This window comes from Lissotriton vulgaris, chromosome 1_1, assembly GCF_964263255.1.
Source record: "Lissotriton vulgaris chromosome 1_1, aLisVul1.2, whole genome shotgun sequence".
NCBI lineage: Eukaryota > Metazoa > Chordata > Amphibia > Caudata > Salamandridae > Lissotriton > Lissotriton vulgaris.
In genome coordinates this window covers 1,992,359,384-1,992,386,843 of record NC_141685.1, presented here as the reverse complement: position 1 = coordinate 1,992,386,843, position 27,460 = coordinate 1,992,359,384, and the positions used below count along the sequence as shown (strand labels likewise).

Genomic DNA, 27,460 nt, shown 5'->3' with positions numbered 1-27,460 from the left:
GCTTCAGGAAAGTGCAGAGGCTGACGAATGCGAAAGTGTCTGGTGGAATCCAAAGGTGGATTCTAGTTGATAGGTACCTGCAAGCAGAGGGGGCAGAGTCTGTCACTCTGGAGTGACCAGGAGATCTGGAAGACGAATGCCCACCGATGTCGGGAGTTGCAGGAGAGTTGGCGAGGACCTTGACTCTGCAGCTTTGAGGACCAGGCGACGCTGAGGAAGACCAGGAGGCATGATGTCGATTGCTGAAGGGTCGGTGTTCGGTAGGAGCACCAACAAGCCTTGGCAATTGCAACACACAGAAGTTGAAGAAGGTGCAGTGTTGTGCCAACTAGGTACAGGGGACTCTCCGCAAGCAGGGGAGTTAGGGCATGCCCCGACAAAACTGGGGAGCCCAAAAGAAGTAAAGGTAACCCACAAATGGACCCACAGGCCGGAGGCACTAGAGTCGCAAGAGGGCCTCGAGCAGCTCACCAAAAGATGCAGGCCACGATGCTGTGTGGCTCAAGATTCTGGTCTCTGGAGATGCTCAAGGTTGGGGCTACTTGGAGCCCAAAGATCTTCTTGGAAGAAAGCCAACAAGCCTTTGTAACTGCAAGTTGGCGCAGTTCACAGGGGTTCGGTTATTGCAGCCCCCATGAGGGATACTGCCCTCAAACTTGAGAGCTGCAGAAAGCCACTACCTGTGTTGCAGACCTTTCCGAGTCCAGAGAAGTTCAGCATAAGCAGACCGGTTGACTTAGTTGCGGTGCCTGCAAATGCAGGGAAGTGACTCCTCTACTTCAAGGGAGATTCCTTCAGGTGCCTTTGATGCCCATAGGCCTTGGAAGGTTTAGAACCAAGCACCCTGCCATCAAGATTGCAAAGGCCTGCTATAGGGGTGACTTATATGTTTTCAGTGCAGTGACCCTAGGTATAGGAAACCTATATCTTTAGTAAGTGGTGCTAGCACCAGCTTACACAGGCTGCAATGGTCGGACTGTAGTTTGTTTGAATGGTCTCCCATGGCTGGCATAATACATGCTTCAGCCCATGGGGGACCTCTGGGGAACCTATGCCCTGAATACCTTAGTATCATATATTAGGGACTTTTAAGGGTACCTCAGTATCCAATCTGGGATGTACCCGAATACTGACCATGACAATTTAAGGGAGAAAGCAGAGAGACTGGGGTCCTGGCAGGTTCCCAGTCAGACTAGCCAAAAACAACTCAGCGCCACGATAAAAGTTGGGGTAACCATAAAAGCAGATCCTACACCCTCTCCACCCCCAAACGTAAGGAGATGAAACTAGCTTTGCCCAGTTGAGTTTTCATTTTCTAAGTTGAAAGTTATGAAGAGTCCATCTGCATTAGCATGGTTACTCCCAGGTGTATGTTCCACTGTATAGTCTATTAAAAAGGTGGCAAAAATCCTGGATGCAAATTTTAACGCTGTTTTTTGACTCCGCGACCCTAACTATGCACGACATCAATCAATAATGGGTTTGTTAAGCGAACTACTCACCCGTAAGTGTCTCAAGGCGCGGGGGTGGGAGGGGTGTGCCGCTCCGTCAAGATCAATCGAAGAGCCAGGTTTTAAGGTCTTTCCTAAATTGGTGCAGTGTCAGGCTTTGCCGAAGATGAAGAGGGCGATCATTCCGGGTCTTGGCTGTGAGGTATGAGAAGGACCATCCCCCCCGCTCTGTTCTGTGAGAAGCATAGGACGGTGGTTACGTAGAGGTCGGCTTAGTGGTTTCTTTTGGGGCATGGAAGGAGATGCGGTTGTTGAGGTATTGAGGTCCGATGTTGTGGAGGGCCTTGAAGGTGTGCGTTGAGAAGCTTGAAAGTTATTCTTCATTCGACGGGGAGCCAGTGGAAGTTGTAGTGTGTTGGATGATGTGGCTGTGCTGTGGGATATTGAGTTTAGACTGGCTGCGGCTTTCTGGATGGTCTGGAGTTTGCAGAGGAATTTTTTTGTTGATTCTGTCATAGAGGGCGTTGCCGTAGTCCAGTCTGCTGAAGACGAGGGCGTGAGTGACTGTTTTCCTGGAGTCTGGGTGGGAGGGTGGGTGAGGGTATCCATTTGAATGTTTTACGTAGCATGCAGAAGGGTTTTGAAGTATGCTGAGGAGACGGCGTTGATCTGGCGGCAATGAGTCTACTATGATGCTGAGGTTACGTGCATGGACCTTCGGGTGGGATGGGCTCCGGGGGGGGGGGGGCACAGAGTGTTTTCACATTTGAAGGGGATGGAGCCGAGGATGAGGACTTCTGTTTTCTCTGAGTTGAGTTTCAGGCAGTTGTTCTTCATCCAGGGGGTGAGGTGGGGGGGGGGGATGGGGGCGGTCATTCCAAAAGCTTAAGAAGTTTTTGTGAGGTAGCGAATTCAAGATTAAGACTGATCTCAAGCTGCTTAAAGACCTCTTTAATAAGAAATGTGTTGACCCTGGCGTCCAGCAGGATTGTGATATGGGTTACACCTCTCCAGGAGTTTGTTTGAATTTCAGTATATTCCTGTAGTTATAAATCATGATCCAATTCATTATCAAGATTAGCATTGAAGGATCAAGGTGTTTCAGAAGAGATTATATTGAACGAGGAAGACCACTTTTAGGTGTGTGAAGTTAAAGGTTACAGTATATCTGAAGCTAAATAGAAAAAATGTGTAGAGGGCAAGAAGATTTTTGTTGAGTAAAATATAGCCTTGGAATTCAGTATGATGGAAGTATGGAATGTAGCAAATGCTGGGCCGACAGAGATGACTTGTCTGAAAATGGTGGACTTTTTTTTACAGAGGTACTAGATTAGTTCCACTGAGTCATTTAGAAAAGAATGAACTGATTTGACCCATGACGCTCAACAAGGTATATTGAAAGCCAAGGAGAGCCTCAGGGTGTCATTGCTGGCCAGGCATGAATTTATTTGCAGAAAAAGTAATAAGAGACTGCATCCAGAGTGAATAGTGGCAAGGTTTGGAAACCTCAAATCCGGTCAAAGTCTTTGATAGAGTTGCCCAAATCCCTATGGAATAATATATGAAGTAGAGGTAGCCAGAAGTATTTTATGTTAATAGAATTGAAATCAAACATATTGTTCAATGTTGGAGTGCTCTTTGTTGCAAGGAGGGTTTACCAGGAACAATTCTGACTAATAATGGTGTTCAGATAGTCTACAGGGAGATGTAGGAATTTTTTGAGAAAAATGGTATCAAACACAAGAAATGTGCTTTGTGTCACACAGAAGCCAATAGGACGGTAGAACGTTTCAACAGAATACTGAAGGACATTATTTACATGACCAAGAAGGGGAAAGAAAAAGTGAATTGGGAATTCCAAGTGTATCTGCTTACTACGCATTCAGTGACTAAGCAAACACCTTTTGAAATATTTAGAGGAAGGCAAGCCAATTCTCTTGTCACATCATTTTGGGTGAATGAGAAGTGCTCAAGCTTGGATGAGACTGACATGAAGGGGAGAGAGAGAGGCAAATCGAAAAAGGTGCTGAAAGGAAACTGTAGTTTGATGGTAAAAAAAGGTATTAAAAAGACGATTGTTTACATAGGTGACTTAGTAAGGATAAAGAAACCATCATGTTGTAAACTTGAGTTAAAATTTTCAGAGCTGATTAACTTAAACTGTTTAAGAATGCTGTGAAAACACAGGGCTCGAGTATGGAATTTGAATAGGGTGGTAGTATTTAGGCATGGTAAACCCTGGCCGGAAAAAGTACATTAGGAAATAATTGTGGTAGGAAAAAAAGCAGGAATGTGTGCAAAATTTTGTCCAACAATTTAGTAGAAGTTTAAGGAAAACCAACAGAGAGACATGTTATTTCTTAAATGTCTTGAAGACTTTGTGATGAAAGTCAGAGGGTGTAGATCTCTTTTGTTGATACAAGAAAATAGTAATTTGTGTAGATCGAAAATATTTTCTCCTGTATTCGTGTTTTTTCAAGTTTGTGACCTTTTATTCCTAATGAAGTTCAATTGTAAATTTGCTTTGTTTTTGTTGTACGGGGGGAGATGTTTGGGATCTAGCTTCGTATAAGGTGAATGTGAATAGCCAAGGGGCAGGAGAGTGAGCAAAGATGAGGAGCTTAGCAGGTTATGGTTGGTACACAGTCTCATTGGACAATACACCTACTTTAAACCATTAATCCTGCCTCATTTGATTAATGGAAAACCAAATTTTTGTTACAGAAGGCGTTTCCTAAGTAGTACTAAACTTCATTGTGTCCGAAACTAGTCCTTACCTGGCATTGGCCTGGTGTTTTGCAAATCGCCTTGTAAGTAAACAATGAAAAATTATATATGAGGCTTACTGCTTTGTTTCAAGAGAGATCTGGTGCTGCACTGCAAGTATAGTCATCTCGAAGTGTTATGGATGGGCAGAATAGTATGACCGTCTTTTGCTCTCTATAGATCAACTATCGCTTTTAGTCTCTGTCACTGTCTTTATGCTTCAGGAATGTTATATAAAATTGTAAGAAATGCCATGTTCCATTTGTTTATTTTCATTAAATATAGCATTCCCTCGGGTCCCATTATAATTCTAAATACATTCACAATTGTTTTGTATATGCCTTTGCATGTTTGTTATTTTAGTAGACTCCTCCCTGTAGTAACAAGGTAGCTATTTTCATGTATTAAAAAAATTAATTTCTCCAGTTTTCCAATGCTATTTCCCTTGCATTTTATCTTCTACCCGTGGTAGACCACTGTTTATGCGGGAAAACACCCAATAGAGAATGCACAATCCATGTCTCTAATTTTTCGTGTTTGGTCTTGTTAAGCCTAAACCAAACGACTGTGATCCCCTTTGACTGAGCTCCATGGACAAGTTGTTTCACAACTATAAGCTATTTGTTGGCATATTGCTATGTGAAGATTTTTCCTCTTTTGTCTTCTTGGCCACTGCTTTATTCGCTTGTGACAGTATATGGTTGCAAGTCTAATTTGCTAGGCCTTTTATGTTCTGTTGAGCATTTAAAAGCACCAAAAAAAAGAAACACTATTTGGCTATCGTCTAAGATGGCAACATTGATTTTAGAACTCCCATATTAAATTCATGTGCTATTTCACTAAGTTTGACTATGATCCAAAGTTTTATTTTTTTCAGGATTAGTGGTGGAAATATGGTTTTGGTGATAATACAAAGGGTCATTTTTCCATGCTGTAACATCAGTCCAGTGCCCTAAATGTTGTGTTAATTTCACTGGCTTCTTTCCAAGGTTATGATTCTCGTTAAGACCTTTTCTTTACCATTGAAGACACTCCACATGAATCGCCTTCATTAAACATTTGTCCGACAAACTGGGGGGAGATCTCGCAAGCTTCTTGTAGTCAATACATTAATAGCTTTACAGAAGCACAACAAAACTTTGGAACAGTCTTCTAGGACATCAGGCTCGTTCTGGAAGTCTCTGCTGCCAGCTTTAAATATTCTCCACAATACCTTCATTCTGTTTAGGAAAATGGTTAAAGCTTGTCTTAATCCAATTCTGGACTAATTCATTGGGTGAGGCTTAGTCGCTGTTTCAGGTTGTTTTATGGCACTGCCCGGTTTTATTTTGTGTGTGTGTATGTAGTTTCTTTCATGATTACATATTTTCTGATAATTGTAAAGTTTGACTCGTATATGGTCACTAACTGAGTCCAATAAAAAATAAGAACGGTTTCATCCTGCTTTCACTTGCAGAAAACAGTGCGAAATGTCGGAATTAAGTGGAACGATTTTCTTAGCCCGTGAGAGGCTATATAAAGTTCTTTCACATTGCTGTGATACTTATATCATCTCTATTTTTAATGCAATGCTCTCAATCAAAATTCTTGAAGTCCTATGATTTGTGAAAGAATTGTAGCCTCTTCAAAAAAATGTTTCTTAACTTATGAGATACTGTATGTTTTAACAAAGATGTGTTTTGATTCTTATGTGATGACATTTTATTTTCCTCATAACAGAATCATTTGAATATCGAAACGACTATGTCTGGGAACATGGAAGGTATGATTTTACTTTTCTTTACTTTACTTTTTCTTTTTCATATTACCACAATATGCCTTTGAAGAAAAATGTCCAGAACCGCATACAGCATTTGCACCATCTAATGTTTGTGTTTTGAGCACCATTTCTTGTTGTGCAGTTTGCAACATCTCCTTGTGGGTACCTTGTGGACTAAGGTCAGTAGTAAAAGCAATAAAGATGAAGGCAGTGGAGCCAAGTATGTTGATTCAAGGATCCCGAGTCTGACATTTTTTTTATTTCTGACATACATCAGCTGTTCAAACTAGCGCATTGAGCGGAGCGAGAATTCATGTCTTGAAAATCCTCGTCAAACCAAGGGCTTCGTTCCTGCGTTTTTCTTTAAGTTTATGTGAATCACATGACCAAACAAGCACGCGCATTCACGGCCGCACAGCACATCAAAGGGCTTCGCCCAGCGTGCGCTCTGCGGCTTCTCCTCCCCTAATTTTTCATGGCCGGCCACAGGCCGGCCGTACTTTGTTTGCCGGCCTCTCCTCCCCTAATTATTCATGGCCGGCCGTACTTTCAGTTTCCCCGTGTTGTTCTCTCCCTTGTTGACTTGGCAAACAATAGTCAAATCGTTTGATTTGAAATACTTTTAGAACACTATTTCTTGTTAATTAATTAAGAACAACCTATTTCTTTCCGGCGCAGCTGAATTGCTAATGATTTCCTGGTAACAGCGCCACAACGATGCTGATAGCAGCAAGTAAATGTGCATCTCCCAGCGCCCGCTTGATCCGTCTCGAGTCTGCAGACGGGCTCGTGCCTTGCGTCATGACTTCCTGCTGCTATCCACCCGAAGAGGAAAGAGAGAGAGTGAGAGAGCTTCTATGCTGCTTCTATGCTTCTATAGGTCAAACAGCGCCACAGCGATGCTGATAGCAGCGAGTAAATGTGCATCTCCCAGCGCGCGCTTGATCCCGTCTCGAGTCTGCAGACGGGCTCGTGCCTTGCGCCATGACTTCCTGCTGCTATCCACCCGAAGAGGAAAGAGAGAGAGTGAGAGAGCTTCTATGCAAAAGGAGCGAGTTATTGGGAAGCCTGTCGTAGATGCTTCTATGCTTCTATAGGTCATTTGCAAAGAGAGAAGATACGTGGGTCACAGGGTAGCAGATCGTGTGCAAGATGACCTGGTCATCAGGACCTGTGCAGCAGGAGGTCACATGCTATCATGTGTAGACTTAGCATGTCACTTCAGTCAGAGAAGTGAGAAATTTTGTGAAAAAGATACAGGGCCATGTGCAAGCTGAGGTCATTGCCTGTGCAACAGGCCATAAGCAGACGCCTGTCGCCATGGACATGTGCAGAAGACAGGCTGAAATAGATCTTACCAGAACCTCCAAGTGCAGTGAGAGAACAGGCGCTAGACAAGGTACAAGTGGTCACTGGGATCCTGCTCAACAAGAAGCAAAGTGCCAGAAGAGCAGGCCTCTAGGAACTGTGCACAAAGAGACCTTTTCCAAAGGGAGAATTTCACCATGACCAAGTGTAAACAGAGCAAGTCACCGTGGCCTTATATAGCAGGAAACTGTAAAATATATCACCAAGACCCTGCCCAACACGAAAAAGAGCAACAGGCCTCAGTCATATGCAGCAAACTATCAGGTGCCAGAGAAGCATGTCATCGTGGTTGCATTAGGAAACAAGCACTGGCGTTGCCAATAGGTCTCGCAGTAGGAAAGTTGGAGCTATTGGTTTTGTAAATGACAAAGCCCTTTATGTTTTTAAAATGAAAACATAATAAAAAGCATTGTTATTTGCAATTGTAATAGCTCCAACTTTCCTACTGCGAGACCTATTGGCAACGCCAGTGCTTGTTTATATCTGACATACATCAGCTGTTCAAACTATTGTCTCAATCAATCAATATAAACTTTATTTGGATGCGGTCTAACATCCATAAAAGTATTCATAGTCAAACAGCACAAATAGCCATTAAAACAACAAAGCACTGTTGCATATGAAAATGATACAATGGTTTTAGAGCAGCAGAGCCCTTCGTGCATGAGCAGCATGTTTTAAGAAGGAACAAACAAAACAGCTTCCTCCTTTAAAAACCACAATAAAAATCTTAAAGCAGGTCTGTATTGGACAATATTAAATCAGTGTTTCTTTTAAAGTGGAATCGAGGATAATCTAGTGTACTTAACATAAAATTTGCAGAAAAGCATAAAATTGAACATAGATTGACCAGATAATTTATTGCAAGGGCAAGGCTTGGATTCAATATTGGATGCATAGCCTAAAGGTAGGCAAAGCAAATATTTCATAGTTCAGATCTAAAACAGGACAACAAAGACCATTCCCATCTGGTACGATCCAGACTGATGTAATCGGCGGGACAATCTAATTCACTCAAATCAAGATATTGGTTGACCCTAGTCTTGTCCTCCATGTACCTCCGACACCTCGCTTCCCCATGATCATAAATTGCATTGGCAACAGCCTTCTTATTAACTCATTTACACACACACTGGGTCAGTCAAAATGGACTACATCCCAATTTTGCAGAGTTCAGGCTTTACAAATGCAAGCCAGGGGATTGATAGTCTCTTGTCTAGAGAGAGCAGTCCCTTATTATCTCCTTAGTAAGGGCTGCTTCCGGATTTCGCCAAATGGCCAGCCAACTGACCAGCTTTAGGTACCCATCTCACTGTTGGGATGTCTATCTACAGTATGCCGCACTGGTTATCCAGTTCACAGGTTAGATCAAAGGGTTTAGCAACCATCTGTTCCAAGGTAGAATTATGCTCTCCTTCCACCAGAGTTAGATCCTTTCCCACATTTTTTAAAAGCACTTGCTCTTATTGGTTAATTATATTTGTCTCCTCATTTCAGGCCACCACTCCTAAGTGCTAAGATGTCTGCAGAGTCACTAGGTGCTATATTCTGCATTGGCGTACTGTTGGTACCAAGATGCCCAACCCCACTGAAGGGCTACCCATTGCAGACTTGGCCGCATTCGCACAAAAGGTTCTTTACCCACTCCTACGAAATGGTGCTATACACCATGTTTCCTAAAATAGACATATATCGAACATATCAATAAATTAACCCCACTCAACCTCAGCCAGTAGTTTAGATATTCCTGCTGCATTCCATGAAGTAATTTTAATCAATGCTTCAGGCAAGAAACTATCACTGTCAGGGACTTGGAGGGGGGGTATTAGAACTATATTGGTATTACTATCATTACCAACATCGGGGGGATTGACCACCTGTAATGGTACCAGCTCTAAGGGGCAGTAGCTATAGACCCCCAAATGGTTCCCCCTATCCCTGGGGAGTGGGCTAGCCACAGTTCGTATTGGGAGTGGGTATGCCAGCATGCCCTTCTTGCAATCTCTTACACCCCTAGTAATACCACAAGGGGGCTTGATCTCCAGTGAGGGCAAAGCCCTATTGATTACACTGTTCCCTTCTCCAACCCCACTGTCAACTACAGCACACTGTGAACCTAGGAGCTCAGCTGGCTCTTGAAGCTTAGGCTGTATATCAGTGCTTGCCTTGGAGATTTAGTCGGACATCAACAGCCATTAGAACCTCAACTAAATCTCTGCTTACAAAAAGGACCGCACCTTATCTAGCAAACGATCAGGAGTTGCTATCCTCGCTGCTTTAATAATGTCACTCCTAATAATTGAATAACAGTCTCCAATCTCACAAAACCAGATGATAACTGTATCTACTAGGGAATCATTATCTTCTCTAGCACCAGAAGACAGCTTGGGGACATGGACAAGGTATACCACTGCCACAGATTCCCCTCTCTTCCGGGGAGTGTAAATACCACTTTAGGTCCACCAAGGTCTATCCGGGGAGTTTACACATGGCCTCTTTGTCCCCCACCCCTGCCCTGAGTCACAACCACTACCTTCTCATACTGTAATCCGCTGCGTGATGTATATCGTGAGCACACCCTTTCGACATTTGAACCTAAGCAACGATAAACCAAAGGCAAAGCAGTGGGTGGCCGGGAAAGAGTGTTCACTAATGGATAACGAGGTACAGCTAAAATAAATAAATACCTGGTGTTCCCATGCTTGGAATAGAGCCCCACCTTTTCCCCACCCTCTCCATTGGGACAGCATCAAACCTGTACTTTGCTATTGCCATCTCCAAGATTCTCCAGTTCCCTGAGGAGTACATCTTCTAAGGCCTAAACTTCTCAAAAGGGGAATTAACCATAGCTTACGGTGTACAGTATAATATTTGCAGAACAATACAGTGTGGATCGTTGATTGTTCAGATGTTTCGTCACAAGGGCACACCGTTAAGCAGTCATCCCAACTATTTCTATTGGGAAAAATGTTCAGCCTAAATCTTGCCAATAAGAACCGTTCAAATTGTGACTCGACATATGTCAAATATGGTTCCATTTCTACAGTAGTCATAACTGCCATGGAATTTTGGACTGAGGGTTTCTTTATCTCTGTGCTAATGCGTAATTCTTCTATATGGCTCAGAGCCCTTATTTTTAGATCTTTCTTCGGGATTTCATCAATTGTTTCAGGGTTAGAATAATATTTGGCCATCCCCAGATCGGTAAGAAGATTTTTTACATATCTCAGCCATTCTATTTTTTCCGCAAAGTCCAGTAACATACAATCTGCCACAATCTCTTTTGTGAAGGAATTTTTCGTTGATGTCCAAATGCGACGCCAGAGCAGTATGGGTTGGATCTTTGCCAAATCCTCAATGTGGGGCATTCCTAGCTCTACATGGCAGGCAAAGGTGGATACTCGTTTAGGGACCGCCAAAAGAAATCTCATGAGTGTGTTCTCTGCTACCTGTAGTGCTTTTGTATTTTTGTGTCCCCACAGACCCGCCCCATAGAGTGCGATGGAATGGCACTTTGCTGTGTAGATGCGGAGCAGCTCTACTGGTTGCCTCTTTCCTAACTTCTGTGCAAATTTTATAAGGGCAGCAATTGCGCGCAGAAGTTGATGTTTGCGGGCTTCTATAGCCGCTTTCCAATTAAGCTTCTCATCCATCATAATCCCCAAATAAGGGTATTGGGCGGTTAGTTCTATTCTTTCATTATCAAGGAAAATACTCTTCCCCTGTTTCTTTCCTTGACCTGCCACCATAACATATGTCTTTTTTATATTTATGTGGAGGTCCAAACTGCCCATAAATTTTGCATACCTATTCAGTGCTTTCTGTAGCTCCCGTGGGGTGCGTGCCAGTATCACAGCATCGTCTGCGTATAGGAGCGCAGGCACCAGGCGATCTTTTACTCGGGGGAGGTCCTGGCCCCCCTTCAACATCTCTACCTCGAGCCCGTTAGTATAAAGGGAGAAGAGAAAGGGGGCCAGCACACAACCCTGCCTGACACCGCGCTCCACTGTGAATGACTCTGATGGTTCACCCTGCACTCCGAAACGCACCCTGGATGAAGCATTAGACTATAATTCTCTAAGAAAGGTTACCAGGACTAGATCTATTCCCATCTCGGTAAGAACTGACCACAGTTTTGCATGGGAGACGCAGTCGAAAGCTGCGGATAGGTCGACATAGACCATGTACAGCCTACCCCGCTTTGCCGACACATACTTCCCCATCATTAAGGCCAAATTCAGGGCTTGCTCTGTTGTTCCGAAGCCCTCTCGGAAGCCGAACTGAATGTCTGAAAGAGTCCCAGTATTGTCCGCCCACTCCTGTAGACGCTGGAGTACCACTCTACCCAGTACTTTCCCCAGCGAATCCAGGAGCGAGATCGGGCGATAACAGGACACGTCCTCCCTATTTCCTTTCTTAAATATAGGTACCATGATTGATTGGGTCCAAGATGTAATTAGCCCGCATTTCATTGTAGCATCAAACACCCTCTTTAAAATTGGGGCCCACAAATCTAATTTAAATTTAAAAAAGTCAACTGGTACCCCATCCGGACCAGGAGCTTTTCTGCTTTTGCTCGCTTTTACTGCATTTATTACTTCGTGAAGTCCAAAGTCTAGTGCAATTGGAAACGGATTAGCCTGATTATTCCAGTTAGTTCCCTCGGTTAAATCTACTTCTGAGGGTTTTACCGAAATTTTTTGAAAAATGGTTTACCCATGTTGGTCCTTCAATCGCGACTTCTACTTTTGGCTGCTTGTTAGTGTCTGTCAGAAAGGGAGCTTTCACCACCTTCCAGAACAGTTCGCTATTTCTATTTAGTGAGCTCTCGTGAAGTTGGTCCCATAGGGCTTTCTTCAGTTCCTCTTTTCTTGCTTTACATGCCAATCTATATGACCTTCTTAGGGTCCTAACCTCCTCTTGATCTCTAACAACTTTTGTTAGTGCTATTTTTAAAGTTTTGTGGGCCACTGAACAATTGTGATTGAACCACCCTTTTTTTCTCCTTTTTTCCCTTTTTGCTTTCTTGTTAAGCATTTGTTTACCTTGTCCAGGATCACCCTAAAATTTTCTAGGACTCCCTCTTCCCCTATATCATTGTCTAGGCACTTCAGTATTGCCTGGTATGCCGCAGTTGTTACCACCTTGTTTGTTAAGTCTACGGGATCTATCTTTCCCCATCCTAAGGTGTAGCCATTTGTTTTTGTTAAATGTATCTTGTTCTGGGCAAGTGCGGTCATTAAAAACTGTGCTGTTAACTGCCCCTGATCCATAAGTAGGTCAAAGCCCAGAGCAGCATGGTCACTCAAAGTATTTATTAACACTCTGAATCTCTGGGCCTTGCTTCCAAGAGTCGCTGTGATCAGTATATAATCAATTGTTGACTCGCAACCCCTTCCCAGATAGGTTGGCTCCAACTGCCCACAAGGGGTTTTTGCTTCATTTAGTATCACCAAGCCCAATTCAGATAGAGTTTCATTTAAGAAATCTCCCACCACAGAGTGGCTGGAGTGAGTTATTTGGTCATCTATTTCGTCCACCATGCCGCAGATGTTACTATTATTCCTCTCGCAGGGGTGGTGGTTAAAGTCGCCCCCCCAAACAATACTTGGGGGTTCTAAGCCTTGTGACTTTTTTGACCAGGTAAAAAGTTTCTTGCGGAGAGCCCCAAGTGTTTTTACTCTCTCGCTTTCTGCTAGATTGTCGTACATATTTACAAGTAGGATAATCCTCTTCATCCGAAAAGACAATCTCAATATCTGATAGTTTGGTTCTAAACTAAGCACTGTAATTTGTAGCCCCGGTATGGTATTTGCTATGTAGATCATCAATCCGCCCTTTGCCCTACCATAAGTGCCTGCGATTGCTGGGGAAAAATACGTTTTATACCCCGTCAGGTGCATTTCTGTTGTGAGCCAAGTCTCCTGTAGGCATATTACTTGGTGGTCTTGTACAAAATCTAAGGCACTTCCATCTGCGATTTTTGCGCAGAGACCCGCAATGTTCCAGAACATAATTTGTAATTTTATTCCTTTCTTTCCGGGGTCTGATATTTCATTCATACTACTAGCCTTATCTAAAACAGGACTCTCCAAAGCCAATTGCCTTTCCTCCCTTATTGGATCTGGTATACCACTGGGTATGTTCCCCAAACTAACATTTTCTTCCCCCCTTGCGGGTATCGGATTCAATAAGGCCAACTGGTTGCCACCTTCTATTTGTTGTCTTTCTACAACACCTTTCAAATTAGTATCACCCTGCAGGTTAATAGATTCTGCCACAGTGTTTTTTTACTGGAGAGGGTTGTTCCCTGCCAAGTCAATCTACTTCATCCAGCCCAAACAGCATTGAAAAATGGTTAAAAGTAGGTACATTAAACCCCTGGTAAGGTTGGTAATTATTATTCTGAAACCCCCACTGTGACTGAGGATATACTGTTTGGAAAGGTTGGTTATAAAACAATTTCTGGGAGGGTTGATAGCCCCCTTCTCTCCGGTCTGGGTGAAACCTTTTTGCTGGATTCTGTTTTGGGTGTGTTATCAGTTCTCGCGGGTAAAAATAGCTAGCATAGTGCGTAGAAATATTGTCACCCCCTATGGCTTCGTACCAATCGCCAATGCACCTCACTGCTCTATGGTCCTTAAAGTTTATGATTATTACGTCCCCCCTCTTATCTTTTGGTCTTGATCCCACCCAAATTGCGCGTCTTACTGTTTCTCCATTTACATGTGCGGGAAGAGGTCTGTTTTGCTTCAGCCAATAGATAGTTTTATTTTTTAGAGCATGGTAATTCTCTCTAACCCCCTCTGCTAATTCTGGCACCCTGGTCATAACGATTGTGTATGGGGCCGATTCAGGGGGTAGATCTACTATCCTAGTCGTTGGTCTATTTGAACGCTGAGGTAACTGTTCCCCCTTCTCCTTATCTGATCTATTTTTCACAGGTGGGTTATTCTTTACAGGAGGGAGGTTCGTTTCTACTTCTCTTTTCTCTCCTTCCTTTTTTCCGCTGCCAGTTTGGGTCTCTCCCTTGTTTACTTGGTTACTTACTGGGGGCTTGGGCTTTTCTTTATTAGATATTCCCTTAGATGATTTAGCCAGTGCTTTCTTCCCCTGCGTAGAGCCAGATTTCGCAGGCGCACTACTGGTAGATGGTTGCTCTGGGAGCGAAGTGGAGGGGGCAACAAGATTAGCAGTAGAACTTTTAGGATGTAGCATTGACAATTTAGTTAAGGTCTGAGTGTTCCCTTCTATTTGCTTACCCAGCTTATCTAGGTGTGTACTTATTAATCTGGTTCTCACTAAGAGAGGAAGTAGAAGTGACTTCACCATGACCTCTATTTTAGTGAGGAGTTCACCCTCCAAATTTTGGTCAGGAGGTGGCCCTAATGTGTTAGTCATTATAGATGGATTATTTGACTTAAGAGGCCGTGTAAGTGGCGGCGTTGGGGCCAAAATGTTAGTTTTCTCTTTTTTGGCCGGATCTGACATAGAAAGAGAACCTTGTCTCTTTCTTTTTTTCGGTTGGTTCTCTACTTGTCCTATAGTTACTGGAGAGGATATAGATAATTTGGGTGAACTAGACAGCCTTGATGTATTTGAGCTAACTAGGGAATCTGAGAGGGACATCACACCAGGGGAATTGATCCTATTGTTTCCCTCGTCCCCTACAGCCTCTAAAACAGTGGAGGGAATATTATCAGTGGGGGGAACATTATCACTCAGAAGTTCTAAGTCTATCTCCCCTGGTGAGGGGGCTTTCCCAATTTGTCCTAGAGAGGAACGTTTGCCGGTTAACAGATCCAATGATAGGCGCTTTTCTGTGTCAGCAATTTCCTTCTCCAGGACGATGGTCACCCGTTTAAAAAATTGATCTATTGTACCTGTTACTGCCCCTTTTGACGTGTTGACAGTTATACTTTGTGGTTTCCCTGTATCTGATGACATGATAATTCAAGGCTAGGATCTGCAAGTTATGGACACGATTGACAATATACAAAACCAATGTCTTATAATTCAGCAAACTCTAACTAATGTCCAACAGGTACTGATACGGAAGTAAGTCTCTTACCAAGAAACAAATGTTAGGGGACTGGCCCGTCCCGTCCTTTTTTGTCCTTGGACGGCCTTAGACGGCCCGCCCTTTGCCCGGGCTTCGCGCCGGGTGCTCCCGCGCAGCGGGGTTCACAACTGCTTAAATAGTTTGAGCCTGTTGATGTATGAGTGGGGCGGGGCGATCAGGGAGAGCGGGCCAGGTGTGTCGGCCTCGGGGTTGCTGGGACTCCTGGGATATCGAGTCCCGGTCCCGGCGATCGCAGCCCTGCAGCCCTGACAGTCACCCACAGCAGCTTCCAAAGGTCCGGGTCAGGAGCAGTGACGATGCGGGACCCGCGAAGCGGGTTCTGCTAGAAGTGAAGGTTTCCTAATGATCCTCGATGTGGCAGCAAAGTCCCAAGTGGCGTCCTCCGCACTAGCAAGGACCTCTTGCCGTCAAACGTAAAATGATTAACTAAAAAGTACCTGGTTAAGCTGAGCTGAAGAGCAGAAGTATGTTGCAAGTCAATGGCTGCGAAGCAAAACCAAAGGGGGTGGCCCTGCCCTGCTTCTTCCTGGCACTGACGGGCACAGGATAGCCCCACCTTTGGTGCGGCCCGAGCGCATCCCACACTGCGGAGTTTGAGGCAGCGCTATAATCGTGGTCACCACTCCTCCCCCTGAGCAACTGCACCTGATTTGTGGTCCAATGCACCCTGGGTCAGGGAGTCTCACCAGGGTGTGAGGTAAATAAAAGATGCAGCCCCCAGCAGAATAGTGTCCTGCGCCATGGTGTTTGAGGCAGCTCTATAAGCACGTTCACCACTCCTCCCCCAGAGCAGCTGCGGCTGATTTGCGGTCCGATCACCCTGGGGCAGGGAGTCCCACCAGGGTGTGATGTAGACAAAAGATGTGGCCTCCAAAAGAATCGGGCTTTACAGAGATAGCATAGAAGTAGCTACATGTGTTACATATGGAGTAAATAAAAATACATATTAACAGTATATAAAAGAAGTATACAATAGACAATAGTATATGGGGATGATAGCGCAAACCAGACCCAGAGGTATCCGAGTGCTTTACAGAGTTTCCATAGCAGCAATTACACGAGATACATATAGAGTAAATAAAAATACATATAAGCAGTATATAAGAGAGGTATAATCTAGTTCTTTAAGTAGTTATAGTGCGGTGTTGCAAAGGTGGGGGAAGTAGCTGTGCAGTTTTTCCCCGAGGTACTGATGCTCAGATTTATTTGGAGGGTGTGGGGTAAGGGCAACAGATCAGTCAGATGGTTTAGGTGGAAGGGTGTAGGTATTTATTGAGAAGAAGTTGTTTGTTTCTTCCTGAAATGAAGGAGTGATTGGTTGCCTCTTAGATTGAGGCAGTGAGTTCCAGTTTCTAAGAGCGTTCTTGGAAAAAGAGCAAGTGCGAGGTGTTTCTTTCTTAAATTTGGGCAGAATCAGTAGAAGACTGTTGGACCTTCTAAAAGGTCTCTTTTGGCCGACTTTTGATAGTCTGTTTGCAAGGTAGACTGTTTTTTCTGTGTTAAGAGCTTTGTGGGTTATCGGGCAGTCTTGATAATACATCTTGCCTTTATTGGTAGCCAGTTGAGTTTCTTGAGGATGGGAGTGATGTGCTCAAAGCGACTCTCCCCCGACAGTAGGATGGCTGCTGCGTGGAGTGTAGCTTTCGAAGGGGCAAAGTGTGTTTTTTGGGATGCCCCTGAGCATTGCATTACCGTAATCGAGCGCATTTGAAAACACAGCTTTATGAACTGTTGTTCAGTGTATCTTCAGTTTAGATTTTACCGGATAGACTTTGTTTTGTTGGACTATGAGAAAATGAAGTGGGAGCGAGTAAGCATTCATAACACTGACAGCACAACCTATATTTAAAGCATATATATATATATATATATATATATATATATATAAAGTCCTGCGAGTGTGGCTCCCCACACGCTCTCCTCCTCGGGTACAGATCTCTCGACACCAATAGTAGTATTTCAAAGTGGTTTTATTATTCCCTCACCATCAGCATGACGCGTTTCGGCCGTAAGAAACGGCCTTGATCACTTGGCTTCAAATGACCAATGGGGGTGTTTAAATACTGTGCTCAATAAAGGTAACATCACCTCTCATGGGTAATGGACATAAAGGAAATACTCATACCCAAATTCACGATATGTACAACAATTAGAACAGATTACTAGGAACAATTTGTTAAAATATTTACAAACTATCCTCTTCCAAAAGACCTATGATAATATTCGCATTTAGGAAAGTACAACCAACTTATTGTGCAAAATACAATGAAGTGCTAGTGCATACAAATGTTCTACTGCTGACACCCGATTCGTATCATGAGTGACTACACATGAAATATTAATATTATCATGTGCACTCAAGAACGAAAAATAATATAGATTAATCTATTTTCCTATGTCAAAATAATATGAGACAAACCCATAAGGACTGATGTTATCCAAAAAGTGCTAAAGTGCTTAAAAAAAGTGCATAAATTACGCACAATATGTACATAATGACAATTTACAATATACTGTGATTAATCACATTGGATTTCTAAATTATTGTACCTGCGCGAGAATTTTATATATATACACAGTCAAAAACATATAAAGCATAACTGCTGTTGCTGTGAACCAACTGTAGCCATAGTGACTAAATGTAATGTGGTACACTGAATTCATGTATCATATTGCCACAATCCGGTAATATAGAAACCAACTATCCAAAATAGTAATTAATGATGGACCTAGTATCTAATATTAAGTTGGAAGAAAGATTGAACTAAATTCATGAGACTAACATAACAGAAGACTGCAGTGATGGAATAGGGACATTACTTACATACTTCAAATTGAATCACATAACCAATATGCATGAGTCTACTCCCAAAGCAATAAACATCGACCCTTCAGGTGAACTGATATTCACAAACTGCTAAGAGCCAAATCTCAAAGGAAGACCTGTAAATCTTCCCCCCTGTTTAGCCCATTAGGTATTCTGGTATCGAGGAGTACAATGTATTTGCTCTCAAGCTGTCTTAGAAGCTTCTCATGATCCCCACCACGGATGTTCTTCGGTACGGAATCGATCACAAAGTATGTTAGATGGTTCAAATTTTTGGCATGCACTAGTTCGAAGTGACAGGCAACAGGATAAGTGACATCCGAATTAACGATCGCCCTTAAATGCTGTAGTATTCTATTAAACACCTGCAACTTGGTGCTGCCCACATATTTCAACCCGCAAGAGCATTCCAAAACATATACCGCGTGGTCAGTGCAGCAGGTGTAAAGCTCTCTAATTGGTGTTGGGGTGGGGTTGAATGGCGATTGAAACTCAGCAGTGTTGACCCCGAACTTGCATGCCCTGCACGAGATGCACTTGTGGAAGCCTTTCTTGTTGGAAACCCATACTTTACTGTCATTGACCTCTAGGCTACTTCTAACTAGAGAGTCCCTCATAGAGGGCCCCCTCCAAAAAATGATGGAAGGCTCAGTTGGGAGTAATGGTGCCAAATTGATGTCAATATGGAGTATAGGCCAATGTTTTTTAAGAATGCCCCTTATTTTCCTTTCCTCTGTATTGTAGGTGGTTATCAGACTGATGGTATTGTTGTCATAGGTAGGGGAAGTCTCCTCCACTGTATTCACCCCCCCACTAGATTTAACCAGATATTCTTCCCTGTTCTTACTGTTGGCCTTATCTTTGGCTGCCAATAGATCTTTAATGTGGTAGCCTCGTTTCAAAAATCTCTGAATGGCCTCATTCTGACAGCTGACTAAATCAGATTCAGAGCTACATATCCTGCGCATCTGTATGAATTCCCCATAGGGGATACTTTTTATTAGGTGTCTCGGATGAGCGCTGGTGGCGTGCAAAATAGAATTGCCGGCCGTGCTCTTTCTGTGGAGTCTAGTTGCTAGGGCATTATCTTGAACATAGATGTCAACGTCCAAGAATTGTATGTTGGTCTTACTTATCTGACAGGTGAAAGTGAGGTTAAGGATGTTATCATTCATGGCTCTCACAAACTCTCTAGCTGACCTCATCTCCTTTCAATACCAGACAGATGTCATTGATGAGCCTCCAGTAATGTATGATATTACTGGTGTAACCAGGGATATGCCTGAGGACATGTTCCTCCCACCACCCCACGTGTAAACACGCGTAGGTGGGGGAGAAACCTACCCCCATGGCAACCCCCCTCTGCTGCTGATAGACTTCTTTGTTGAACAAAAAATAATTATTGGTTAAACATAACCTTGTCATTTTTATCAACATATCATTATGATTTTTGAGGCTGAGGTTACGTTGGTTCAAAAAATATCTAATAACATTAAGACTATCTGTGTTTTCTTTACTGGTGTACAGGGTGCTAATGTCAAGAGCCACCAGAATATACTCTTATCTCCATTCCACCTCATTCAGTTTAGTGAGGAAATGACCCGTGTCCTTTATGTATGAAGGTAATTCAACCACAAAACTTTGAAGAAAAAAATCAACATATTTAGAAATAGCCTCCATGAGGCTTCCCTGGGGTGAAATAATTGGTCGACCAGGAACAGGAGAGACCAGTTTATGAATTTTTGGGATGAGATAAAGAGTAGGTGTTAACGGGTGGTCTTTCTTCAAAAATCCTAGTTCTTGTTTAGTTAGAAGGCCTTCTCTCTTCCACTGATTCAGTTCCTTATGTATTGATTCCTTTAGATTGCGAATTTCACTGAAATTGCCTTTCCTATAACAGGAGATGTCTGACAAATGCCGCTGTGCTTCTTCCATGTAAAGGTTTTTGGGCCAGATCACAATGTTGCCTCCTTTGTCGGCTTTGTTGATTATTAAATTGGAGTTGCTTCTTAATTTCTTCATCAAAGTCAAGTATTGTTTTTCCATGTACTTGATTCTTTTGATTTTTCTAGATGTTTTGATTTGCAATCCCTTTAGATCCTCCGTGATCATATCATTGAAGGTGTCAATGGCATCTTTAGGCATCAGGGGGATAAACGTAGACCTCACTTTAAAAGGTGTTTTGCTTGGTGCATTGATGTTGATTCCCATTTTATCGCATCTATCCTGGGTGGAACTGAACCAAAGTTCTCCTCTAACGCTAATTCATGAGCCGTTTGTAATGCCCCCATATCAGCAACCTGAAATACAGATGACGGTTGCAATGAGCTGCTGATGGAAGTTGCTCTTTCCTGTGCATTAGTAAGTTTGAAGTGCTTTTTCAATTTTAACTTACGAATACATTTAAAAACATCTATTCTAGTTTGCACATAATTATAAGAGTTCTTAGGGCAAAAGGAGAGACCTAAAGATAACAACTGAATTTCTGCTTTCGAAAGGTCAACTTCTGAGAGGTTGATAACCGTGTTGTCAATTTCATTATCAATTGTTGGTATGTTGCCGGTTGCATTATCATTTTCATTGATGTTTGTTGTTGTCTGGTTAGAAATGATATTCTCCGTCTCTACCATTTCTCCTCCGATGGTGCAAAATGAGTTGGTACACTAGAGGACCCACCCGCTGCTTGCTCATCATCTGAACCCACACTGCTGGCATTGGAGCTAAGTTCTGCCTCTGAAAGAACTACTTCACCTCCTTCATTTGTCATTTTACAGCAGGTTTAGAGATTAGTGCCTGTCTCTTCATTGTGTCATATTTGCGTGCAAATGTGAAAATTCTCCCCGTCTCATAATCCTGTTTGTCACGGGCGAATTTATACTGTTTGCGCAGGCTGAGAGTTTCTTGATGCTTGGCTAATCGGGTGTCTATGTCTTCACGATATTTTTTAATATACTCCTTTTCTTTGTGCGTGTCCTTTTCTCTCTCTCTCTATATATATATATATATATATATATATATATATATATATATATATATATATATATATATATATATATATATATATATATATATATATATATAAATATATATATATATATTACCTACTGGCTATCGCCAGTAGGTATATATAGTTAGGATTAATTCCCTATGGCATTTCTGAAAATTCTATGTCTAATAACTTTGGCGTTTGTGGACGGAATCGGCTGAAATTTTCAGGAAAATGGCACATTTTGTTTCTGAGCAGCCCCTGAAAATTTGGTGGGGTTTCGTCAAGGGGGGGCCGAGAAAAAAGGGGGGTCCCAAAACGCATTTTTCCCATTCATTTTTCCATAGGGCGGTTGGACTCACTTTTAGCTCGAACGGCTGAATGGATTTGCACGAAACTTGGCAAAATTGTAGGGACTGTTAGCCCGATGTGCCTTTGCTAGGTCTCAATATATGTGCTTCAGTGGATTTTGAGAAATTAACGTTTAAATCAAGATATATATCTGTAACAGCGCTCCGGGCAGCGATCCGGTCCGCTTACTTTTCGCGTTTCGGAACTTTGCGCGCAGAAAGCTGATTGGCTCTCCGGTGTCTGTCAACATTCTAAACAGTCCGGAGCGGCCGCCATCTTGTCTCTCGGTAGGATCGAGAGAGAAGAAGAGGTGAAAAACAAAGGGGGAATTTAATGAAAGGGGGCAAGGTATCCCCCTCTTGACCCCCTAGGAATGTTGTTGGGGTTATTAAAGGGTCCCGTGGGGAAAAGAAAAAAAAATGATTTTTCACGGTAGAAGCGCTTCACGGGCCGCGAACTGGGCCGCAAACTGGTAGCGAAACGGGAATTCGCCATTTTGTGCTTCGTTAATTAATTACTAGGTATAAGGGGGTGCGGGAGACGTATCCTAATCCCCTATGTTTCCTGAGGGTGGCTGAGGAGGCTGATATATGTTGATACATCTCTTCCAGCGGCTGTGCGTGAGCTTTTTTTTTTTTTTGCTGCGTGACAGTCCGGAGCGGCCGCCATCTTGTCTCTCGGTAGGATCGAGAGAGAAGAAGAGGTGAAAAACGAAGGGGGAATTTAATGAAAGGGGGCAAGGTATCACCCTCTTGACCCCCTAGGAATGTTGTTGGGGTTATTAAAGGGTCCCGTGGGGAAAATAAAAAAAATAATGATTTTTCACGGTAGAAGCGCTTCACGGGCCGCAAACTGGTAGCGAAACGGGAATTCGCCATTTTGTGCTTCGTTAATTAAATTACTAGGTATAAGGGGGTGCGGGAGACGTATCCTAATCCCCTATGTTTCCTGAGGGTGGCTGAGGAGGCTGATATATGTTGATACATCTCTTCCAGCGGCTGCGCCATCTTGCCTTTTTTCCAATGCCACAATTTTGTCGTGCACGGCAGCCATTTTAGATGCCAGGCTGGTCCCAGGCTATCACCTACCCCTGCGGATGTAGTTTATGGCCCCAGCTGTAGAGAATTCAGACATGCCAACCCTCCCGATTCAGGCGTGTGACTACTGATTTCAGTGCTAGTCTCCCGCCTCCCGATTTCTGCAAGCAAAAACCCGGGGGCATATTACGAACAACTAGCGATAATTTTTGTCTCTAACTTGTTTAGAGACAAAAATTATCGCCGCACATCGGCGATTTTTATCGCAGATAAACCTTGCTATTATCGCAGAAAAGTCAGCGATATTCATGTATTATCGAGCAAATGCTCTTAGCCATGTTATCCACCTCCCATTGGATAACATGGCTAAGAACTGCTCAGGGCAGGTGTTAGATTTTGGAGATATTCGCGCTTAGCGCGAGTATCTCCAAAAGTTGGTAATAGGAGATAGCGATGTTAGGGACTGTTTCCAGTCGCTAACATCTTGGCACGCCACTTTGCATGTCATTAGTGATAAGTATCACTGACATGCAAAGCGGGGCCCAAGATGGTCGCTATCTCCTTTTAGCTGTCACTAACTGGTGTTAGCGACAGCTTGGTAATAGGGAGATAATTTTATCTCCGCTTTCATGGCTTTTAAAGCCAAAAAAGCGGAGATAAACCCCCTTGATAATATGCCCCACGATTCCTTGGGGGTTTCAGCTGACAGGGCTTGGTATTGTGTTACATGGTAATTTTTCCAGGAAACGTCAGAGGGTCGATGCAGGGGTTCTAGAAGAGGTGATAAACCATTTAAGCCTCATGAACAAGCGCATGGTCTTTTAAAGATTTGTGAAGTACTCGGGGCGGCGGTGTGTGTGTGCCCTCTTTCAGGAGCGGGCGGGGGGGCACTGCCAGCAACTTGCCAGGTCAGGTAGTGTTCAACACGTGCATCACCCTTTCTCTGCCTGCTATTGCGCTCCATGCTTCGGAAAGGTAAGAAAAAGAACGTGCATTTGAGTTTGAAATGTCCGATCCTGCAGCAGCACACTTCCAAAGCCCACACATGACAATAACCCGATTCAAGGCCCTATTCACCCGTTTTAAAAAAAATAGATAACACTCCAACAAAGTAAGATTATAAAACTTTATTAACTTTTAACTATAATGAACGGAACAAAAACTAAAAACATTTAAACATTTTTCAACTCAAAAAGCAACAATGGTTAGAAGCTGTCTTTTGTGCGAATAGTCCCAAGGCAGCACAACGTGCAGAGTTCTGGACGGCACCCAGGTGATGTCGCCTGGGTGCCGCACTGGTTTTGGGATCCTACAATGCAGCACAGAAAAACAGCGTGGGGCGTCCCGGGTGGTGCGGGGGGAGGCCTCGTCAGTAGCGGTCTGTTGTGCGAATAGTCCCAAGGCAGCAGAACGCGTTGAGATGTTGATGGGACTGTGTCCAGTGTCCCATGGCTGACACAACATGTACGACAGGCACCCAGGTGATGTCCAGTAAACTGCCGCACTGGTTTTGGTATCCTACAATGCTGCTCCGAAAATTGGCGTGCGGCGGCCCGGGGGGGGGGGGGGGGCGTGGGGGAGGCGGCGTGAACGGGCCTCCCCAGGTGGCGGCCATCTAGCTGAGTTGCGCCCGCTCTTGCGGCTACAGCGTCTCGCTCACCATGTTGTTGAGTTGCTTCCACTCTTGCAGTGCAGCGATAGGCGGCTGCCACATGGCTCTTAAAATGGCGGACGGCTCCTCGGTTTTGGGCCTGGTCCACTGAAATGGCCCTGGGACACCTTGGAACTCGGACGCTTGCCTGTTAGGGCTTGGGCTCCATTCTCGAAAAGCGTCCCCTCAGCCGTGAAGATTCTACAACAGTCTTGTTGGCCCCCGACTCCCGCAGGCTTCCGGTGGGGAGCGGCTGCCATGATTGCTCGCGGAATGACCACGACGGAGCCACGAGATGGTGGTGCTCTCATGCTGACGCCAGCTTCAGTCTGAATGATCCAGAAACAAGGTGGGGCTTTCATCGTTTGGGAAAAAAAAATGTTCTAAACCAATGAAAAGTGTTATTTTTAGGTCATATGACCAAGACTTCCATCTTTAGGAAACCAAAAGTAAAATGAACCAATGAAAAGTTTTATAAACAAGTCACATGACCTGTTATGCGGCATAGGGCTACAAAAAGCGTAGAAAATCCGTTGGCACGTGAGGCGGCGTCAGTAGCGGACCGATGTGCGAATAGGCCGAAGGCAGCACAACGCGCCGAGATCCGGATGGCACCGAGGTGGTGTCCAGCAAATTGCCGCACTGGTGTGGCCATCCTACAATGCTGCGCCGAAAGACGGCGTGTCCAGCTGAGTTGCGGTCACTGTTGCGGTACAGTGACTCGAACGCGCCGAGATCCGGATGGCACCGAGGTGGTGTCCAGCAAATTGCCGCACTGGTGTGGCCATCCTACAATGCTGCGCCGAAAGACGGCGTGTCCAGCTGAGTTGCGGTCACTGTTGCGGTACAGTGACTCGAACGCGCCGAGATCCGGATGGCACCGAGGTGGTGTCCAGCAAATTGCCGCACTGGTGTGGCCATCCTACAATGCTGCGCCGAAAGATGGCGTGTCCAGCTGAGTTGCGGTCACTCTTGCGGTACAGTGAGTCGAACGCGCCGAGATCTGGATGGCCCCGATGTTGTGTCCAGCAAGTTGCCGCACTGGTGTGGCCATCCTACAATGCTGCGCCGAAAGTCGGCGTGGGGTGCCCCGTTGGCTTATGAGGTGATGTCAGTAGTGGACCGATGTGTGAATAGGTTGGAACCAGCACAAGGCGCCAAGATCCGAATGGCAAGTTCTGGATGTTGAGTGCCATAGTTGAGAGTTCTGAGCAGTGCTTGTAAGACTATCTGAAGTTTATTATAAGAATCAGAGTAAGTTGAAGGCTGTCTGAAGCTTATTTGCACCTTTTGCAGCTTCACTATTGCCCAAGGTGGTAATAGGTTGGAACCAGCACAAGGCGCCAAGATCCGAATGGCAAGTCCTGTATGTTGAGTGCCTCAGTTGAGAGTTCTGAGCAGTGCTTGTAAGACTGTCTGAAGCTTATTTGCACCTGCTGCAGCTTCACTATTGCCCTGGTGTGGCCAAAGGTCGCACATGACATAGGCGGCCGGCTCCCGAGGTCCGGCGGAACTTTTTTCCTTTTCCTTTCTGCTTCTTTTCCTACAATCCGTTTCATCTGAAGACACGACCAGGTCCCTGAATGTGTGTAGGGGGACGCTATTGATTGAATGAAAATGGCGGCTTGACACAAAGCTGACTCAAGCGTTACTGTTGATGCTATACAGACAAAAATTGGTTTTCAGTTTGTACATTCTTCATGTTTTTTTTTCTCCATCCAAGTCTGATTGAGAGTTTGTAGAAAAATGGCTTCAGATTTTCCACATACTACTCTTCAACATTCTTCCTAAATGTAACAATGTGAAACTCACTAGGAGAACGGCTGTTTCTGTTTCCTTTCAAAATGCTGCCAACAATATTTTCTGAATGGAAGACACCATCTTGTAGCATAAAGGGCCGAAAGGGGTTCTGGTCTGGCCGATGGTTGGTGGAGACATTTTGACTATATCTTGGACCTTCCCGGCCTCGCCCAAAATGGCGCCGGTATAAATGGGACTCGTAACTCCTTGCCCGCAAATGTATATCTAGAAAATGTTATTGTAAGTGGCCCTGTCGTATTTTAATTACAAAATGTACGTCCACCGATTCCGCAACTGTTAAACACCTTTGTTCTTGCAACCTAATGGCCCGCTCGTTACGTTCTTCTACAGTGTAAATGTCTCCTCATCATATACGATTTCAGTTTGCTCCGTGGCCGGCCCACGTGGTTATAGGCCCGTATTTGTATACTGACATTTTCACAATAAAGGTTTTTAAAACAAAACACGGTAGTAGTATTTACATTGGTAAAGTTTTTACTTTTAGTCACTGTTTTCGAATCAGTAAAAGGCAAGTGAAATAAAGCAGTCCAATTACATGACGGATAAAAGGTATAATATGTAGGAACGCAGTAAAGATAAATGGTCAAGGGCAGTTGTGTTTTTCATGTCTGCAACATAAAGTGATCGATAAGAATCTGATAATCAGGCGTATCGGCGACTAAGACAGCAGGCCGAATCTCTTTTACTCAACGGCTCCGTCATGGAAGGAAGAAACGCCCTTTTTCTCGAAAAAGAAATATATTTTACTTGCAAGACAGTTGTAAATTTTCCGGGAAAGTACATTAGCCTGGAATATTATAACATATGTTTGAAAAAAAAATATTGTTCGAAAACAATTAAAAAGCGTAATTTTTAGGTCATATGATCAAGCTTTTCATCATTAAATTAACAAAAGTAAAATGAACCAATGAAAAGTTTTATTAACAAGTCACATGACCTGTTATGCTTACGTTACGCGCTGCGCGCCGCGCCTCGGATCACTTCCGGGTGCGCTAACGCAGCGTGTCATATAACGCATTACGCGACAACGTAGGTCAAGAATATAGTCAAAATGTCTCCACCAACCAGCGTTCGGAACACAACCCCTTTCAGCAGTCCAAAAAGTTCTGTTAAATGACAACAGAGGGGACAGGCAACAAGAACCATCAGTCAAAGAGGGGAGGGCAAGTTCTTCTCTTCCGGGTCATGTTGGGGCGCTGCCGGAACTGATCGAATTGGTAGTCTACAGTGTTTCTGGATGTTTCAGACTAAAGCTGGCGTCAGCATGAGACCACTACCATCTCGTAGCTCCGTCGTGGCCATTCCACGAGCAATCATGGCAGCCGCTCCCCACCAGAAGCCTGCGGGAGTCGGAGGCCCC

At 44.0% G+C, this 27,460-nt stretch overlaps 1 protein-coding gene across 1 annotated transcript in view; it reads left to right on the top strand.

The window, feature by feature from the left end:
- Nucleotides 1-27,460, top strand: part of MCM10 (minichromosome maintenance 10 replication initiation factor) — a 166,164-nt gene that overhangs the window by 11,301 nt on the left and 127,403 nt on the right. The window contains exon 2 of the mRNA XM_086919844.1: nt 5,937-5,979. Within this exon, the coding sequence (XP_086775970.1) occupies nt 5,961-5,979 (19 nt within the window). The 5' untranslated portion in view covers nt 5,937-5,960. The remainder of the gene's footprint in view (nt 1-5,936; nt 5,980-27,460) is intronic.